Here is a 20782-nt window from a genome sequence, read left to right on the forward strand (position 1 = left end):
TTTTTCCAAAACATGCCAATCCCATGAAGTTTATGACACAGATCAGTACTCAGATCAATTTTCTACTGCCCAAGATACGTTTTTCTCAATAAGAAAGCCATCAGCAAATATATGGTTATGATTCAAATCCCACTCTCAATTCAATATATCAGGTCAAACTCTTAGCCATTGTAAATCTGTGTAGATGCACCCTCCCCCCAAAAATAAATTGGTGTTATGCTAATTTACTCTGAGAGACAGATAGTTAAAAACAGAAAGAAAAACAAACAAACAAACCTTCTTTTCTACACCTTTCTAAAAGGCAAAGAAAGATGCATTTTGACGGTATGAGTGCCAGGATACAAGACTATAAGGAGTGATGCACACCTGAGTAGCTTAAAAATAAGAGGCCATGGGCACAGCCGGGCACCCAGGAGGCTCCCTCTGAGCACCAGGCAGCACTTCTGTGCTGGGCGGGTGACGGAGCCCTGGCACAGGCTGCCCAGAGAGGCTGTGGGGTCTCCTCCTTGGGGATCTCCAAAAGCCGCCTGGACGTGGTCCTGGGCAGCCTGCTCTGGGTGTCCCTGCTTGGGCAGGGGTTGGAGCAGATGAACGCAGAGGTCACCTCCTACCTCAACTGCTGTGTGATTCTGTGTGATTTTGTTGCAACAACTTCCCCAGATTTGCTTCCAGCTCACATCACTAGATGTGGTGAAAAAAAATGAAAATGAATTATTAGTCATGCAACTGGGAGTTTAATATTCAGTGACACTAAGTAAGTTCAATGCAGTTCAAGAAACAGTGAAGCAACTTAAGAGACTTTACAACAGAAACGTGCACTCTCCACCTCTGACCGAAACGGGACCAGGTTGAACAACTGCGTAACTGCTGCAGCAGGCTGCAGGAAGCGCCGCACTGTCAGGCTCATGGTGCTGCTGCTCTATTTGTGTGAGAATATCTGAGATGCACTGTGCGACCCCAGCCTTTGCCATCCCTTGGCACTGCTGTACCAATGGAAAGAGCAGAAGCGTGCCCTACCTGGGCAGCGAACAGGATCCTGACACACAGGGTTGGGCAGAGGAATGGGAAAGTGGCCAGCCTGTATGAGAATTCGAAGGCAGTCCAGGTTCCCGCTTTCTGTCTGTTATCAGATTCCCCTGGATAAACTGGATGTGAACGGTCACTTGAGTGAAATTCAGACTCTTTCAAGGTTAAAGGAAAGCAATTTTTTAGAACACTGAACCAAGGCTGGAAACCTTAAACTACTGTGACAACAGAAATTCACTAGTTTGAAAATCTAAGCAGGAACTTCAGAACTGTGTAAGATGAATACTACTATTTAACCTTGAGGGGAAGGGAAGAAAAAAAAAAGAAGAAACACAAATATTTAAATTATTGACTGAAAAACTGATTGAAATAATTTTAGATGCTTTGAGACCTTAGAACAAAGTAGAACTAAAAACTTCTCTTTGTGAGTTAAAAGCTAGCATGAATATACTTTCATCTTGTTTTTCATATTTATTTTCCCTCTTCATTTACAGTCTTAATGTATAATTCATTTAACCATCTTTTCTATTATCTTGCCAGGGGGACATCACACCAAAGCACACATAATGATACCACAACATGTCAGCTCAGGGTCAACCCGCTGTCAGCAGGAATTTTCAGCGTGCTGCGAGCAGCCGATTGAAAACTTGCAGCAAAAGGTCCCTTGGCAGATGTTGGAGGGGCTGCGAGACTGAGGGCACAGCGCCAGCCAAACTGACAGATGAGGAAACAGGATGGAGCTGATACATCAGCTTATTCATGAACTTTACAAACAAGGGTAAAGTTAACCTCAGTGTGGTTGCTGTTGCTAAGTCTTCAAAACCCAACTCAAATAAAACCTCAGTGGCCTTGTGGTGGCTACTGGGCAGGTTCTCCCGGCACCTTGCCATATGGCAGCACTCCTTTACTGCTTTGTAAAGGAGAAATAAAAGTATCTGGGTACCTCTAAATGTTCAAGGATCAAAGATACATTTCAACTGAAATCTGCATTATTCACTGTTTACATCACTTATAAATCCAAAGTTGTTTTTTTTTTGGTGAGACTGAGGTCCTACTACAAGAACCTTTGTGTTCCACAACACATTTTCAAACAAAATTCTTCAGAAATTTCCTTACATGTATTAATAAGTGCCACTATGCAACAGTGGCCTCTTTTATTTGAAAATACGTATCTTCCTACATGCCTTTAATATCACATTATTTTTGCAATTTAGACCAAACGACTCTCTCTAATGTAGAATACAATAATGTTATGTTATAGTTTATGTCAAGAAACCAGGTTGCACTTTATTAAATTAAAATTGCAGGAAAAAAACAGGGAGTATCTTTGTCCTGGAAAAGACTTGAACACACCCAGTATTACAAGAATGCCACAGAATGGACAACTGGTCCAGACCTTCATTTTTTGGTTAATCTAAAAGATGTCTCTAGGAGCATGCAGTTTTGTGTTCCCATAAATTGTTTCAGAAATAACAAGAGTATTAGACAAGTGCTTCAGTAATCCCACACGTCTGGATCTAAAAACCAGCAAGAGAAAAAAAAATAACTCAGAAATGTAGAGCCATAAATAGACAACACAAAATCAGAACACAACCATAAAATGCACTTTTTATTTCCATGAAGAAATTAAACTCCATCTTAGCAGAAACAGGAATTATATTTTGTATCTTGCTGTAAAAAAAAAAAACTGTAGGGACAGCACAAGAAGATACCACAACACATTACAAAAAATGTGTTAAAAAATAATTAAATGTTAGCTCTTTTGAGAGGAATTCAGAATAGATTTTCATACCAACATTTTTAATACAGTGTACAACAATCTAAAATATCTGTACATGGGAGGAACATACCCAGGACACTACCATGTCCAGTCACAGGTAGATTTAGGCAGCAGTTAAGGAAGAAAAGTCTAAATCACTGTTTTAGACTTAGTTGTATCAATTTTGCCCAAACACTGCTCCATCTTCTTTGCCAACTGTAGAGCTATGGTCATGTAAAGCTCCACAAAAGACAAGTTATGCTCACTTGAGGAACTACTTTTTCCTTCCAATCTTGCTTTTCTTTGCAGATCATGGTTTTATTGCAATGTCTTAGGTAAAGATGATTGTTTGAATGCAAATTGTTGCCTGTGCGTTTCCAGGAACCTATAAATTACAACCATATTTACACTACTTCTGCTGATATATCTAACATTTCTTGTTTGAGTAGGACCAGAGCAGCATTTGATTAACATCAGTGCAATTGATTCCATAATATAGTAACAAGATATGTTTTGCATAGGTTTACAGGCTTTGTGAACACCTGAGTGAATTCATATAATCCACTACTCAAAACTGCATATTTTCACATCAAATGGCACCAGTCTCTTGTCATGTAACTGCAAAATTGTCTTGAAAACAGTTTTGACACTTCAAGTTCCTAATCTACTCGGAAAACAAGGGAGGCTGAACCCTCGTCTCCGCTCGGAGCAGAGTGAGGAATCTCCCCCTCGTTCCTGAATTGCCCCTACACAATAGATAGGATGCTCTGGGGCTGAAAAAAGGAGAGGGTGTCAATAACAACAGCGGTAATGGGCAAGACCCAGGAAAGGGCAACTGCAAAAAGGTGGACCAGCAAACCATGTGTATAAAAACCAGTGCCACAAAAAAAGCATGGAGGGTGCTGGTAATTGGAGATTCCTCTCTGAGAGGCACTGAGGTGCCCATTTGCCACCCAGACAATCTCTCAAGAGAGGTTTGCTGCCTGCCTGGGGCCCACAGTTGTGACATTGCAAGGAGGCTACTGAGCTTGGTCAAGCTGGAGGACTATCACCTGTTCTTGTTCTTTCACGTGGGGACACCTAAGCAGTTGCGCGCCATAGGGAATCATATGGCCTTAGAAACAAAGAATGTCCTGGGAACCCTCCAGCTTATTCTCAAAAAAAATACGGAAAAACTGTGCCCTCTGCACCTTGCAGCAAATGCTTGTATGGGCTACCATGAATGACCCCTCTGTTACGAATCAGACAGTTTACGATCCTGAAACATGGGACCAAATTGGGGTCAAACTTTGGGATTCTGCTACTAAAAACGACAAGGTTGTGGCTGGATTGCTCAGCCCCTGGCCAGCAATCTCTGAGGCCTTAAAGAGCCATGTGGGACCACAGTCAGAAACATGTGGTTTGCCAGATAGTGAGGAAGCTGCGGGCTTGTCCACTGATCCACCTGCTACGCCATCGGCCCACCCACCGCTACTGCCATCGCAGGCCTTTGCTGTTATGCCCCCCGATGACCTGGGTAATCACAAAAAGGAATGGAAAGTGGAGACTGTGATGTATAAGAAATGTTTGTTCATTATTTTTCATGGCTATATTAAGAAGGGAACAAAAGAAGTTGCTCAAGCAGCGGTAAAAACCTTGAGACATCCTGCCTGTTGATGTCTCGGATATACGGTTGAGAGAACTTTGTGTAAACAGTACAATTGCCAACCCGATAACCCACTGCCCTATCTTAAGAAAAACTAAGATGACCAAATAAGGAGGAGAAACGCTGCAAACTAAGCAGAGGAAGACTACTGCCTTCATCCGCGCGACCACCAGAGGGACAGAGACGACCCCCTAGCAACAATCGATGCAGCCGCAGTACTTGAAAGGGGCATGTAACCCCAGAAGAACCCGGTGATATAAAAGGGGACTGCGAAAGGGGGAGGGTGCGCGCCGTTTGGAGGAGCATGGACTCCCCAGCCGCCCAGCGCTGTTTTGCTTGCTGATCGCTTACTCAATAAACTAATCGACTTACTATAAGTTCTTTCTGGCTAAAGAGTAATTTATAACAGAGACCGTTACATGATTTGAGAAAAATGAAGTCATGAAAGATATGGGAGCAGTTCAACGAGGATTGCCATCTCCAACTATGCTCCCCCAGTCATGGATATTAATAGTAATAGACGTAAAGGATTGTTTATTAAACATTTGCCAGAATTCGGAACTTTGCAGTTTCAATTGATACCTTTTTTGCCTGTATTTTTGCATCTGTCCATGCAGGAGAAAAGACAAAGGATGTGTGTAAACATCTTCTGTCAGCTTTTGCGACATTAGGAGTCCCAAAAACGATTAAAACAGATAACGGGCCAGGATATGTGGCCCACACAACCCACTCCTTTTTTCAACAGTGGGGCATTCAATGTCTGAGGGGTATACCTCATTTTCCCCACAGGTCAAGCAATTATTGAACGGGCCCATGGTACCCTAAAAGCTATGTTTCTAAAACAAAAAAAGGGGGAGTAGGGGTGTGACCCCCCAGGAAAGGATACGTAGAACATGCTATGTTCTTAATTTTTAAAATCGTGGACAGATGAAGGTCCTCCAATTCACAAACATTTTAATCATAATACCTTAAACTCAGTTAAAGAAAGGGCACAAATCATCGTAAAAAAAAAAAAAAAAAAAAAAAAGCACCAATCAATGGGAAGGGCCCTGCTCTCTAACAACTTGGGGCTGAGGTTATGCTTTTGTTTCAACAGGAGCTGGTCCTAGATGGGTGTCAGCACGATGGGTCCGTCTGTCCTTCTCATCATCTGCCTTAACATGATCACAGCACTCTCCTCCACGGCTTGGATTCCAGCTCAAACAAAAAACGTATGGAGCTCCAGGAGCTGGAGGGGCAGCCAGAGCCCCCCCGCTCGGCGGCACTCGGTGCCTGCCTCTCCCAGGGATGTGGTTACAAAGTTTGTTAAAGATAGGATTAGTATGTCTGGTAGTTTTTCTCTGTGTCTTAATTTGTGTTAATCGTGCTTTCTTTGTTAATGAAGAAGGGGGAGATGTGGGAGTATCGCCATGGGGGTCGACAAGCCCCGTGCTTGGTGATAACATCGGACTCCTGATGAGGAGGCCAGGAGGAATGTAAACCAGTTAGAAGGAACAAAGAAGGGTGATTCAGGAGCCGCCCTCATGTCTCAAATTGCTTGTTCTCCAACCATTAAGACATGGAAGTTGCTAAATGTTTGCTGTTGCTGGGCGAAGTTGTTAACCAATGAGTAGCTCGTGTGTCCTGGTTCCAGTTAGGACAGAGTTAAGTAGCTCATAGTAGCTGGTAGGGTGCTATGTTTTGGATTAGGATGAGAAGAGCGCTGATAACATGCTGATGTTTTAATTGTTGCAGAGCAGTGTTTACACCAGGCCAAGGACTTTTCGGCTTCTCGCTCTGTCCTGCCAGCGAGCAGGCTGGGGGTGCAGCAGGAGCTGGGAGGGGACAGACCCAGGACAGCTGACCCAAACTGGCCAAAGGGGTATTCCATACCATCTGGCGTCATGCTAAACAATATATAGGGGTGGCTGGCCGGGGTGGGGGGGCCGGCTGCTCGGGGATAGGCTGGGCATCGGTCAGCGGGTGGTGAGCAATTGCGTTGTGCATCACTTGTTTTCTTACACATTATTATTGTTAATACTATTACCATTATCACTATTATTATTATTATTGTTATTATTATTTTCCTGTCTTAATAAACTGTCTTTATCTCAACTCACAGGCTTCACTTTCCCGTTTCTCTCCCCCATCCCAGAGAGAGAGGGGGGAGGGTGAGCGAACGGCTGTGTGGTGTTTAGCTGCCAGCCGGGTTAAACCACAACAGTCCTTTTGGCGCCCAACGTGGGGCACTCTGTACAAACTTCCGCCACATGGGTAGTGTACACCGGACTGCATCTGGATCTGCGGATGTTTGTGCGTCGTCTAGGTCCTTATAAATTACTTCCCGTACGGCCAATTCCCTCAGGTACTGAATTCCCTTCTCCATGGTGGTCCATTTGCTTGGTAAACATACAAGTTCTTCCTTGAAGGGATACCTTTCCTTCACAGCTGACAGGAGACGCCTCCAGAGGCTGCGAGATTAAGGCAATCAACATCGTGACTAGCAACTATTAAGCAGGTCCAATACTTATACCAATTTTAGTTTAACACACTCTGGTCAGATTTGTCGATATCTCAACCCTTCGGGCCCCATTGGGCATTGGTGGTTCAGTGGTAGAATTCTCGCCTGCCACGCGGGAGGCCCGGGTAGTTACTGTTGATTTTCCGACATCGTGTGAAAGCACCCCTTGCAGAGCCAATGGTATAAAGGAAGGGAGCCTGTCCTCAGTAAGGTTGTTATTGATCCCTAAACGTACTCAGGTGTTCCTGTGATTGTTTCACCACAAATGGCACCTGAACAGGGACCAGCTAACAGAACAGGGACAAAAACAAAAAATGATGAACAGGGACAGGCTAACGGGACAGGGACACTGATTGCCTCACGAAGATAGGTTTTGCCGAACCCAGCGAGCTGAAAGAAGCATTGTGTTGAGAGAAGTGTACCCACGCACACAATTACCTCTCACTGGCTGAAGGTAAGCAGTTGCGCACCATGGGGAATCATATGGCCTTAGAAACAAAGAATATCCTGGGAACTTTCCAGCTTATTCTCAAAAAAAAAAACAGGGAAAAACTGTGCCCTCTGCAGCCTTGCAGCAAATGCTTGTATGGGCTACTATGAATGACCCCTCTATTATGAATCAGACAGTTTATGATCCCGAAACATGGGACCAAATTGGGGTCAAGCTTTGGGATTCTATTAAAAACAAGGTTGCTGCTGGATTGCTCAGCCGTTGGCCAGCGCCTGGCTAATCACTCGTTCCTGTTCTTTCACGCAGGGACAACTGACGGTGGGACAAGGAGACTCCAAAACATCAAAACGGACTTTATGTTCCTTGAAAAGATGCTGAAGGGATCAGGAGCACAAGTAGTGTTCTCAGTCCTCCCTGTTGGAGACTGGGACCCAAGGAGGAGGCGGCATACAGACCAGGTGAATGACTGGCTGCGTAGCTGGTGCCATGTTCAGGGTTTTGGGTTCTGTGATCTCAGGTGTGATTTTGAAAGACTGGACATGGTGACATATGATGGGGTGCACCTGATCAAGTGGTTGGTGATAACATCAGACTCCTGATGATGAAGCCATGAGGAAAGTAAACAAGTTAGAAGGAACAAAAAAGCGGTGATTCTCTGATGGCTCTGGTGAGGCCGCACCTCGAGTATTGTGTTCAGTTTTGGGCCCCTCACTAGAGAGAGGACATGGAGGTGCTAGAGCAAGTCCAGAGAAGGGCAACGAAGCTGGTGAGGGGTCTGGAGAACAAGTCTTACGAGGAGCGGCTGAGGGAGCTGGGGTTGTTTAGCCTGGAGAAGAGGAGGCTGTGTAGCTGGTGCCATGTTCAGGGTTTTGGGTTCTGTGATCTCAGGTGTGATTTTGAAAGACTGGACATGGTAACATATGATGGGGTGCACCTGACCAAGTAGGACAACAGCATTTTGGGCAGCAAGCTAGCCCGACTCATTAGCAGGGCTTTCACAGAATCACAGAATGGTCTAGGTTGGAAGAGACCTCCAAGATCATCTAGCCCAACCTGTCCTAACACTAACAAGTCTTCCACTAAACCATATCACTAAGGGCTACATCTAAACGTCTCTTAAAGACCTCCAGGGATGGCGACTCAACCACTTCCCTGGGCAGCCCATTCCAATGCCTAACAACCCTTTCAGTAAAGAAGTTCTTCCTAATATGCAACCTAAACCTCCCCTGGCGCAACTTTCGCCCATTCCCCCTCGTCCTGTCACCAGGCACGTGGGAGAACAGACCAACCCCCACCTCTCTACAGCCTCCTTTAAGGTACCTATAGAGAGCGATGAGGTCGCCCCTGAGCCTCCTCTTCTCCAGGCTGAACAAGCCCAGCTCCCTCAGCCGCTCCTCGTAAGACTTGTTCTCCAGACCCCTCACCAGCTTCGTTGCCCTTCTCTGGACTCTCTCGAGCACCTCCATGTCCTTCCTGTAGCGAGGGGCCCAAAACTGAACACAGTACTCGAGGTACAGCCTCACCAGAGCCGAGTACAGGGGCACAATCACTTCCCTAGACCTGCTGGCCACACTGCTTCTTATGCAAGCCAGGATGCTGTTGGCCTTCTTGGCCACCTGAGCACACTGCTGGCTCATATTCAGCCGACTATCAACCAATACTCCCAGGTCCCTCTCGGCCAGGCAGCTTTCCAGCCACTCATCTCCCAGCCTGTAGCGCTGCTTGGGGTTGTTGCGCCCCAGGTGCAGGACCCGGCACTTGGCCTTGTTGAACTTCATGCCGTTGACCTCAGCCCATCGCTCCAGCCTATCCAGATCCTCCTGCAGAGCCTTCCTGCCCTCGAGCAGATTGACACACGCACCTAACTTGGTGTCGTCTGCAAACTTACTGAGGGTGCACTCGATTCCCTCATCCAGGTCATCGATAAAGATATTAAAGAGGACTGGCCCCAGCACTGAGCCCTGGGGGACACCACTAGTGACCGGCCTCCAACTGGATTTGACTCCATTCACCACAACTCGCTGGGCCCGGCTATCCAGCCAGTTTTTAACCCAGCAAAGCGTACGCCAGTCCAAGCCCCGAGCAGCCAGTTTCTTGAGGAGAATGTTGGGGGGAAACGGTGTCAAAAGCCTTACTGAAGTCAAGGTAGATCACATCCACAGCCTTCCCCTCATCCACCAAGCGCGTCACTTGGTCATAGAAGGAGATCAGGTTCGTCAAGCAGGACCTACCTTTCATAAACCCATGCTGACTGGGCCTGATCGTCTGCTTGCCCTGCAAGTGCTGCGTGATGACCCTCAAGATAATCTGCTCCATGAGCTTTCCTGGCACTGAGGTCAAACTAACAGTTCCCCAGGTCTACCCTCCGGCCCTTCTTGTAGATGGGCGTCACGTATGCTAGCTGCCAGTCGACTGGGACCTCCCCTGATAGCCAGGACCGCCGATAAATGATGGAAAGTGGCTTGGCCAGCTCCTCCGCCAGTTCTCTCAGTACCCTCGGGTGGATCCCATCCAGCCCCATCGACTTGTGTACATCCAAGTGCTGTAGCAGGTCGCCAACCATTTCCTCATGGATAGTGAGGGCCACATCCTGCTCCCCATCCCCTTCCACCAGCTCAGGGTACCAGGTATCTAGAGAACAACCGGTCTTGCCGCTAAAGACTGAGGCAAAGAAAGCATTAAGCACCTCAGCCTTTTCCTCATCTTTTGTAACTAAATTTCCCCCCACATCCAGTAAAGGATGGAGATTCTCCTTAGTCCTCCTTTTTGTGTTGATGTATTTGTAAAAACATTTTCTGTTATCTTTAACGGCAGTAGCGAGATTGAGCTCCAGATGAGCTTTGGCCTTTCTAATTTTGTCCCTGCACAGCCTCGCAACATCCTTATAGTCCTCCTGTGTAGCTTGCCCTCTTTTCCAATCATTATAAACCCTCCTTTTTCTCCTAAGCCCGAGCCACAACCCTCTGCTCAGCCAGGCCAGTCTAGTTCCGCGTCGGCTCGTCTTTGGGCACGTGGGGACAGACCGCTGAGCCATTAAGATTTCCTTCTTGAGGAGTGCCCAGCCTTCCTGGACTCCTTTGCCCTTCAGAACCGCCTCCCAAGGGACTCTGCCAACCAGTGTCCTGAAGAGCTCAAAGTCAGCCCTCCGGAAGTCCAAGACAGCGGTTTTACTGGTCCCCTTCCTGACTTCGCCAAGAATAGAGAACTGAACCATTTCGTGGCCACTCTGCCCAAGACAGCTCTCTTTAAACTAGATTTGGAGGGGGAAGGGGTGTAACTGTATGTGACACGGTCCCACACAACATCATGATCTCTAAATTGGAAGGATATAAAGGGTGGACCACCTGGTGGATAAGAAATTGGCTCAATGACCACACCCAGAGAGTAGTGGTGAATGGCTCTATGCCCTGGTGGAGGCCAGTGACAAGTGGTGTCCCTCAGGGGTCTGTCTTGGGACCAGTGCTGTTTAATCTCTTTATTAGCAACATGGACAATGGGATCGAGTGCGCCCTTGTCAAGTTTGCAGATGACACCAAGCTGAGTGGTGCAGTTGATACCAAAGAAGTAAGGGATGCCACTCAAAGGGATCTGGACAGTCTGCAGAAGTGGGCCCATGACAACCTAATGAGGTTCAACAAGTCCAAGTGCAAGGTGCTGCACCTGAGATGAGGCAATCTCAGACATGAGTACAGGCTGGGAGAAGAACTCATGGAGAACAGCCCTGGAGAGAAAGACCTGGGGGTTCTCGTGGTCGAAAGGCTCAACATGAGCCAGCAGTGGGTGCTTGCAGCCTCAAAGGCCAACTGCATCCTGGGCTGCATCAACAAAGGAGTGGCCAGCAGGTGGAAGGTGGTGATTGTCCCCCTGTACTCTGCCCTTCTGAGGGCTGACCTGGAGTGCTGCATCCAGGCCTAGAGGCCGCAGCACAAGATGGATGTGGATCTGTTAGAACAGGTCCAGAGGAGGACTACAAAGATGATCAAAGGGCTGAAGCACCTCTCCTATGAAGAAAGGCTGAGAGAAGGGGGGATGTTCAGCCTGGAGAAAAGGCTGCAGGGAGACTTCGACTTTGCTGCGGCATTTCAATATATAAAGGGGTCTTACAAAAAGCATGGAGAGAGACTCTTTACTCAGATAGATAATGATAGAACAAGGGGGAATGTTCTTAAGCTAAAAGATGATAGATTTAGATTAGATATTAGGAAGAAATTCTTTCCTGTAAGGGTGGTGAGGCCCTGGAACAGGTTGCCCAGAGAAGCTGTGGATGCCCCATCTCTCGAAGTGTTCGGGGCCAGGCTGGATGGGGCTTTGAACCTGGTCTAGTGGGAGGTGTTCCTGCCCATGTCAGGGGATTGGAACTATGTGGTCTTTAAGGTCCCTTCCAACCCAAGCCACAGCATGGAGAAGCAAAGAAACATGTGATCAGCTTAGACTTCACTCAGAATTCCTTCAGCGAGGAAACACGCATCTTTTTTAAAATATTGATAAAGAATGTCAATTTTGAAAAGGTGAATATCAGACTATTAAATAAGGAAATATTTTAAATAAAGAAAAACGCATTTCATTTATACATGTATACAGATATTCCCACAACCTGAAGAACAGCATGAGAGCTTTGACAATTTCTTCCCTCCCCCTTACCGCCGCTTGTAAGCGTTCTTATCTTGAATGTGAACTCTGTTTCACTGGACTCTCCTGCTTAGAACAAAAGTTATCCCAATATGCAGAATCCTCAGGTGCGATTGGAATACCAGACGTGACTAAATCTTCAAAAGTCAATAATGTAAACTGCGGCTGATTAGGTTCCGTGGAACACACCTACATAAAACACAATTTTACATGAATTAGTGTATCTCAATTTTTCTTCCTGCAACCTTCCCTGTCCAGTTTAAACTGCATATTGTTACTGAATGAGAAAGTATTACAGTTAAGACCAATGTCACTGTCTCTAATTTAGGCTATACATTAACTAATAGAAACATGTAGTAAGGCACACAGAAAAAGCAAGTTTTTCTTAGAGACTCAGGTCAGAAACCTGAGAGAACAAGGCACAGGGAGTCCTGCAAACACCACAGAATGAATGTTTAAATCCAGAAAAAGGAAAAACAAACTACTTCATTCTACAGCAGACATGATTATCTGAGACGATAGCATCAGGATTTATTCTAATAGAGGAATGCCTACTCCTATGCCTTTTAAAACCAGCAATCACTGGGGTTGTGCATGCACTCAGTCTCCTCCCAGAAACTCATGCTACTTAAGAACAAAAGCTGTAACAATCAACTCAAAATTCCTAGTGTTAAACCCAGATTAAGCTCAGATACTGGAGATAACTGAGTCATGATCTCTCCATTAGTTTCATCACTTCAAGAAAATCTATATTTCAAAGAAAAAAAGGCTTGTTTTTCTGAGCTTGTGTTACTGTGCAGTCTGCTGTATGCTACCTCCATGTGTAATTCCAGCAAGGTAAATAGTACAGTTGCATGAATCTTACAGAGGCTCTAAGTGCCTCTTCTAAATAACATCTACACAGTATTTCTTTAAACAAAGTCCTCCCAAGCCCTTTTCTGAAATAGGCACAATAGGAATAAAGGTAACAGTCCAGTGAACAACCTGGTTAACACCGTGGTTAAGGTAAGCTTTCTTTTCCTTGGACCTACACCTGAGACAATAGACTGTTAAATAAAGCATCAGGCTAAGCTTACGGTTCAAGTGATTAGTTACCAAGACCTGCAAACATTTCTTAATTTCTTACATCAGAATGTTGCTGTCCAAATCCCTCCTGCTTCCCAAGAGCTACTGCAACGTGATGATAGTCATCTAACCGGGTTTCCTAGTAGAGATGAAAAACAGCAATGTAGAAGCATTTCCTTTACTCTTGTTTCCATCAAAGACTATATGCACGGTCAGAATATGGTTCAGAACAACACCAAAGCATTATTTAAAATACTTTAAAATAATGACATTCAGAAAGCAATAGTCCTTCTTAGCAGGTTTGTTGGAGAGCTCAAGGACACAAATCCAGTTAGCCGGGCTGAACTAGTTACTATAGGTTAGCATCACCTCACCCCTTTATAGACTTATACATGCAGGTTTGTGACTTTAGTCTTCCTTTATCAGTCCATTCTAAGTCACAAGACATACAATCTATTTTAACCATCTGTTTTTGATGAGATGAACTGTGAATGTTCTCTACAGGGTATTAGGAACAGCAACAACGTAAGCATAAACTTAAATGAATGACTCTCACTCTTGGCTTCAGGCATCATATAAGACCACAATGACAATTTCTGACACGACAGTCTGAGCACTGCTCTGTGTTAACGCAAATCAATTTTCCACAAAAAAAAAAATCTATTTTTAAACATAATAGCTATATTTTATAATAGTATATATATAATCTAATGATTTTGTTTAAAAGTCCTCCTCCTCCTCAGAAAGACTAACAATTCATCCTAAACAATTTATTTCAGAAGAATCTGCTTTTATATATTATTATTTCTGAATAATGTTTATTCTATGGTCAAGTCATAACTGTTGGCTTTTTTTTTTTAAATGAAGGAAAAAATGTTTCCTTTGCTTCTGTATCCAAAACTTTTCATGTCGTTTCTGCACAACCTTTCTAAAATGGAAATCAAGAATAGAAGAATTCTTGAAGGCAAGAATTTTACCTAGAAAAATGAACAATTTAGGTGTCACCATTAATCTGAATATCAGCTACTAGTCTGGTTGCTCTCTGGGGGTGTATGACTGAACCATTTCCACTTCCTCAGGAAATACTCCAACGCACTATGTTATATGAAGAAAGCATCACGATGTCCTCCCATTCTTCTGGCAGATTGTTGTTTGCTCTTTTTTTTTTTTTATTATTTTATCGAAGCAAAATGTCTTCTAAAATAATGCTGTCAGTCTGCCTCAAGCTTCCTACAGCTCATCTGCTATATAGCATTTTCAAAGATTTCAACTGCAAGGATACAATTTCTGTGATTCCCCAGTAGCCTTGTATATAGAACAGGTGCCAAGATGCTCAGCTCAGATCTACGCAGCCCAGCTCACCCAAGACAGCAGCTGCTCTACTCATGTGTAGTAGCACAACTCTAAGGCTGGGGGACTTTACTGGCAAAGATGTGGGTGTCTTGGCAGATACGTGCTGGTGTGGGAGTGAGTACAAGTGTGTTTTTACTTTAATCACTTCAGCACCTGAGTTGTGTGTATTTGATTGATTTAGCAGCAAACTTTGTCTCTGTCACTCATTTAAAACCAAAATATCAAGCTCATGTTGCTTAGTCTTTCTGCAAAGTGCTACTAAGAAAATGATAGATTACTTTAACTTTGTACCAGGAGAAATATTTGATGCCCACAGGAAATGCCAACAAACCTGCAGCGTAAACTGTATTTCTCATAATTGCAAAAGCTATAGTTGTACTTGCTATGAAGTATTTTAGTAAGTTTTCTACTCCCTTAATATGTCACAAGACTGAAAATGAGCCAAGGATAAAAATGCTACCTCATCATCCGTACACATAACACATTCCTGCAACTTATTCAAAAAGCAACAAAAAATTGCCTATCAGATGTTTTATCAAGTGTTGGCAAACAATTTATATAGCTCCAGGATGGCAATGTGCTGTGCTTGTCTACATGGAAAAATCACCACATCCAGTTTTTATCACTTTAATCACTCCCCACCTTTTTTTCTCAATTTTTGCCTGTCCCAGAGGTTGAAGACTGATGAGACTGTGCACACAGCACAGCACATAGTGGCCTACATCTGCAGCTAAAAGTCTGGGAACAACTGTGTTACAGCTTTAAGCTAAATGCACAGAAACCTGCATTTATAGAGTGAATATTTGTATTAGTTATTGTTTGTGCAACTATAAATGTATATAATGTAAAGTCTCTTACATATTGTCAACAAAATCATTTTCTGTCAGCTCAAAGCATCGTTTAACAGGAGGTGACTCTTTAGGTAAGGGGGACCATTCTCCTGCAGACCCCACCCAATGCAGGAGGCTCCTTGTCATTTACTTCACATGTCCTCAGTACATTCGAGACCACAAAACAGTTCCCAGCATCTTATAACAAAACGTAACAAACTAGGCCCTTCACTGCTCTGGAGAAATGTAAGCCCATAACAAACACAGAAGGGAAGGAGATCTTTCCTGACTCCTGCTAACAGCAGCAAAACCCTTACGTTATGGAGATAATGCAGCAGAGAGACCAAAAAAACCAACCAGCTTCCATATTCATATCCATACACCATCTTACAAATCAAATTCAACTTCTTGCACAGAAATAGAAGATTAACCGAAAGAGTAGCATAGGAAACAAAAAGGACAGTACAGGAACTCCCCTGAGGCACAGGATTTGTTTTGTTAAGATACATTTGTTTTGTCTGTGAAACAGAAAACATAACTTGTTTTTCTCTGAACCAAACTTACTTGAATTGTTCCAGCTAAAGGCACAACGAGAATTATAATTACCTCACTTCAAAGGCTTAACAGAACGATGTGTCTGGGATTCAAATCAGTCTGGGCTCACTCAACAGAACAGCTTATGAGGAAACTGTACCTCCAACCAGCAGAATTGATTGCTGTGTAAATCTGGTTGGATCAGCTAGTCTTGGGAACAAAAATTTTCATTCCTATTTATTCCTGACAATACAACAGAACGAACTTCTCTCACTGAGGGTGAAAGACTCCATTACTGCTGCATGCCAACAACAATTACCAAATATGCTTCTAATTGACCCAGGTAATTCCAGTTTGAAATCCATGTTCTGGAAGTGTTTGCATATAGACAAGCCAAACAAATATTTGCTGTGAAAAAATGTGAACAATGATTTGTGCAGCAGCAGTGATGTCAGGTGATTCTCAAATGCTGACTGAAGATAAGGACAAACGGGAGCTTCCTGTACGAATTGCCTGTATGAAAACTGGGATGGGAATCTAGTTTGCTCCCTATTTAAAATTCTTTAATAGAGGCTCCAGTAAATGCTATCCAACCATCATTCCTGAGTAACAAAATTGTGACTAAAAAGTCACAAATCCACTTAAGTTTTTGCATATCAGTAGTTTTTTTTCCATAGAACAAGTCTGCTACAAATATATATTGTAGACATATTTCTCTTTAAACTATAAAAATTACCAAAATTTTTATCGACCCACTTCCTTCACTTTTATTAATATTAACTAGTACTTCATTCTGAAAGATTATTTTCTTCAGAAGTACTAACTGGAGCATAAAGAACTATTCAATATAATAATATTAAAAATAAAAAAAAAATCAAGAGTAATGACTCCATGCTAAATTAAAAACCTCACACAAATACTAAATTGCTCTTCACTTGACTACTGTATTTTTAATTGTTACTAAACAAATTATTCTTTTTTAAAAGGAGCAAAGCATACACTGCTTATATGAACAAATCATACTTAACACAGATAGCAGACATATCTTAAAATTTAATGTTTCTGAATGATGTTCTACTTTACTCTTTGTCCTATTACCTCCAGTAGAGTTGAAGGTAATCCCATCCCCTTGGATGACTCCCCCATATTTCTCAAAATTAGTGTTTTCTGGTAACAAGTTATTTCAATAGTTTGGTTCAAGGCCAAATAGTCAAATAAAAATAAGAATTTTGTAAGTAACAAAATGGACACACAATTTTTTCTTCTCCTGAGTGTTTTTTAAATGTAAAGTGATGCCTAATTTTAGGCTGGGATAGATAACTGAAAAAGTGATATTTTTTTTCCAATTTCATTTTAATAAATGCTGATATTTAAAAGAAATTATACCCAACAGAGCTAATATTTTAAATTAAACTTGATAATAAATCCTTTCTTTGAGATACTACAATCTGCCTAGTTATAAGGCTGTGCTCTTGGGAAGTAGGAGGTGAACATGGGAGATGAGACATTCCTCAGACAAAAATTAAATTAAGCTTCTAGAAGTAATTATCGACTAATAAAGGGGAAAAAAAGCATTTAAGTAATACAAGGAGTTATTTGCATTATCAACTTCAAGGTATTTTAGTCAATCAACAACCAGCATGCCACTGAAGACCAAAATTTGGAGATTCATACGTCAGTCAAAAGAGATAGATGCTTCTTCGACAATGATACAGTTAGCATTAAGACAGACAACAGTCCTATTATAAGGCATGTCACAATTTTTTCTAAGATTTTTTTTTTGCCAGTCTGTAATTCCCACTGGTGGATTTCATGACGTGCTCAGTTCCTAGACAGCATGGCAATATTAGTATGAGAACTGATTTAGCATGGGTAGACTTTTAAAGTAATAGAAATCCAAATGTAACTAGAAATGCTGAAAGAAATTAACTGTGAAGGTCATCTTATGCCACAAGTTAAATGTTACTGATATGTTTATTTATTTATTTTTTTACTATCATAAATGTACTTTGTATACTACATAAAACCAGTACATACCAGAAAACTTATTTTGACAAGGTCTACTGGGACAGTTGTGTCCAACAATGTACACATTTTCAAAATGTAAACGTTTCCAAGTGTACTGGAAGCTGAGTACTCAAATGAAAAGCATGCTTGACTATTTTGTGAAATAGAATTGCAAAGTCAGTAGGCAGTCAGCTATATGCCTGCTGCACAAACTTAGAGCAGACAGAGATAAGGACAACCTGGAGCAAGATGCCCTTTATAAAAAACTTTAAAATCACAATGTCTTTTGCAATTCTTCCGTTCAGTGCTAGACAAAGAGCACTCTGGGGTGCTCTTGTTTTTTTTTTTTTTTTTTTGTAACTTGGATTCTTACTATAATTAAATAATGTAAGATCACAGTACCTATCGGTTCTTTCTCTTCCCACCCATCAAACCACACTAGATGCCATTGGTCGTTTTCATGGATGTTTTACTAGCAAGTCTCAGTAACTTTCAAGAAAGAAAAAACAAGCAAGCAAAACGACAACCAAACAAAATCCTGCACTCAAGATAGAAGACTGAGCCCAAATTAATGTTTCAAAGGCTTTTTTTTTTTTTTGCATCTGTGAATTCCCACACACAACAGCCTGCCAGCACACCTTAACTCCAAACCCACAAAACCCCATTGCTTATTGTCTATACAAGCAGGTAGAGAAAGACAAATACACCAAACAAAGAGCTGAAGACACATTCTCTATTTCAAGCATTTAACGTAAATGCTAACTAATGGAGTCAATTGCTAGTCTCATTCTCAACTAACTGAGGAAGAACTTCAAAATTTTAGACACTATTCAGAAGTCAGGCCTGAATATACACTTTACTGCACTTCCTGTGTGCTCTAGGATGTTCCCTAGAGTGCCAGAAAGGTACTCAAGGAACAGAAAAAATAAAAAGCTATTATAATGAATATACTCTCCGGGGTGCTTCTGTGATCAGAAATATTTTTAGATGCTGCTGATTTATATCCTTTACTTTAATTTGTATCTTTGCAATGTGGTTATACAAAATAAAGGTGTGAAGCTGCAATTAAGACATCAAATGTGCAATTTGATTAAGGCATTGAGACTGGTTATTATTATTAAAAAGAAATTAGTTTGAAGATTTCTTACCTCAAAAGTCCACTCTTCTTCTTTATCTCCATCCAGCAACATTTGTGTCTCCTTATACACCTTCCCTATTTCCAGTTGCAATGGAGACACATTAAATTCAATTCTTTGCAAGTTAAAGCCAATTCCAACTCCAATAGCCTTTAAAAAGCTTTCTTTTAGGGCCTATAACATAAAATGTTGTTTTCAGAATATGGACTGTTCATACTGTCTGTTGTCAATCAAACTTCTCTGTAAACACTATTTTGGAGCAGACAATGTAGGCCATGTATATTTAAGGCTTAAACCACTGTAAATGTGAGGGTAGACTGACACAGTTACCAAGAAAAAAAAGTTATCAGCCTTGTTATTACCTAAGTTATTGCGTAACAATGAACAGGCAACTAGAATTACTAAATGGCACATATAGATAAGAACCCTTTACTTTGTTCTCTGTGTGTTTAAAACTAGTCATAAATCCTAGAAATGTCATCTGTAGTAGTGTTCTTACAAGTTATTCTGACATTATAAAAGATAACCTCCATATGATTATGTACCTATAAAAGTATACAATTTTATCATAATGAAAATAATAACAAAAGAAGAATTTGCAGGTTATAGTATTGCAGTCTTTAAATAGAGAAGAAATACATTACCCAGTGCCGATGAAACATATCCAGCTGCATCCATTCATTATTCATAGATTTGATTACACCCCACTCTGTCTCAGTAAACTGTCGCTTCATGATATGAAAGAAATTTGGAATTGAGCTGCTACCTGTAAGTTAGAAAAAATATTTACAGAAATGTTAACAGAACAATAGTAGTAAGTAAATAAATCACCTCATGTTATTGCTCTTAAAAAAAAAAAAGCAGGCTCATTCAGAAGAAAACAAGAACCAATTCTGCTCTACAATCTGAATTTACTCTGTATAGCCTCAAAGCAGTGAGCAGCTGTTGGTGACAGTTCAGGATATAGTATTAAAAGGAACATTCCGGTGGCAGAATTACTACATAAAAATGTGATATGAGAGTCAAACGTATTCTGTATTTTCAGCATTCTCTGAAAAAGACAGTATTTGACCAGTGCTGACTTCATATAAAAATATATATTCAACATTCTACAAAACAAGCATATACAATCTTCAATATTTGACAGCTTGGTCTAGTAACACTTTATAAAACAGCACGCTTTTTGTCAAAATTCATCAAGCTATTCTGCCTCCTGTCCTTTGACGGTGGGAATATGAAAGAAACACTTTTTAAAGCACATGTGGAAATACAATCTCCCAAATTTATCACAGGGACAAAATAAAAAAAAAAAAAAGGAAAAAGCCTCAAATCCTTCAATTAAATTTAAGTATCCCACAAAAATAAGCACAGCTGTGTACTGTTGCCACAGCTTTTCAGGGACTACACCACTTTTCCCCACTAGTTGGGATTTACTTCACAAGAGACACTACAGATTGTGTGGTTATATTGATCAATGGCATCTCTACAATGCACTGGAAGCTACGGACCTCATTACACACTTGACTAATCACCTAAAACCCGCATCATTAATCAGTATTCCATACAATCTGTCCAACATGGCTTACAGCTGGTTAAACAGACAATGGCACAAAGCAATCTATTTTCTTTAGTTGGGATAATCAAAATCTGGATAGAGACAATTACACATATTGAGACAATTTTTTTTGTAGGTAATACGATATTCATGTTAAAGAGAAAAAAACAGATGTATTTAATGGAAAACAATCTCACCTCCCTCACTGCAAGGCCACTCTTAATCCTTGATAGATCATGGTGACAGGGAAAAGTATCTGAAGACTGGAAGAAAAAAAAAGTCACTCCTACCA

At 41.9% G+C, this 20782-nt stretch overlaps 1 protein-coding gene across 4 annotated transcripts in view; it reads right to left on the minus strand.

The window, feature by feature from the left end:
* Nucleotides 1-2293: 2293 nt before the first annotated feature.
* AASDHPPT (aminoadipate-semialdehyde dehydrogenase-phosphopantetheinyl transferase) overlaps nt 2294-20782 on the minus strand; it is a 37650-nt gene continuing 19161 nt past the window's right edge. Inside the window, exons 3-7 of one of the 4 annotated variants that reach the window (XM_083820240.1) lie at nt 19580-19701; nt 18948-19109; nt 13137-13214; nt 12023-12199; nt 2294-2543 (exon numbers count right to left, since the gene is read on the minus strand). In XM_083820240.1, the coding sequence (XP_083676366.1) occupies nt 12041-12199; nt 13137-13214; nt 18948-19109; nt 19580-19701 (521 nt within the window). In that variant the 3' untranslated portion in view covers nt 2294-2543; nt 12023-12040. Of the gene's footprint in view, nt 2544-2616; nt 6881-11825; nt 12200-13136; nt 13215-18947; nt 19110-19579; nt 19702-20782 lie in introns of those variants that run through there. The other 3 variants (XM_083820241.1, XM_083820239.1, XM_083820242.1) reach the window with 3 other exon arrangements.

Source organism: Anser anser (assembly GCF_964211835.1).
Source record: "Anser anser genome assembly, chromosome: 1".
NCBI classification, from domain to species: Eukaryota; Metazoa; Chordata; class Aves; order Anseriformes; family Anatidae; genus Anser; species Anser anser.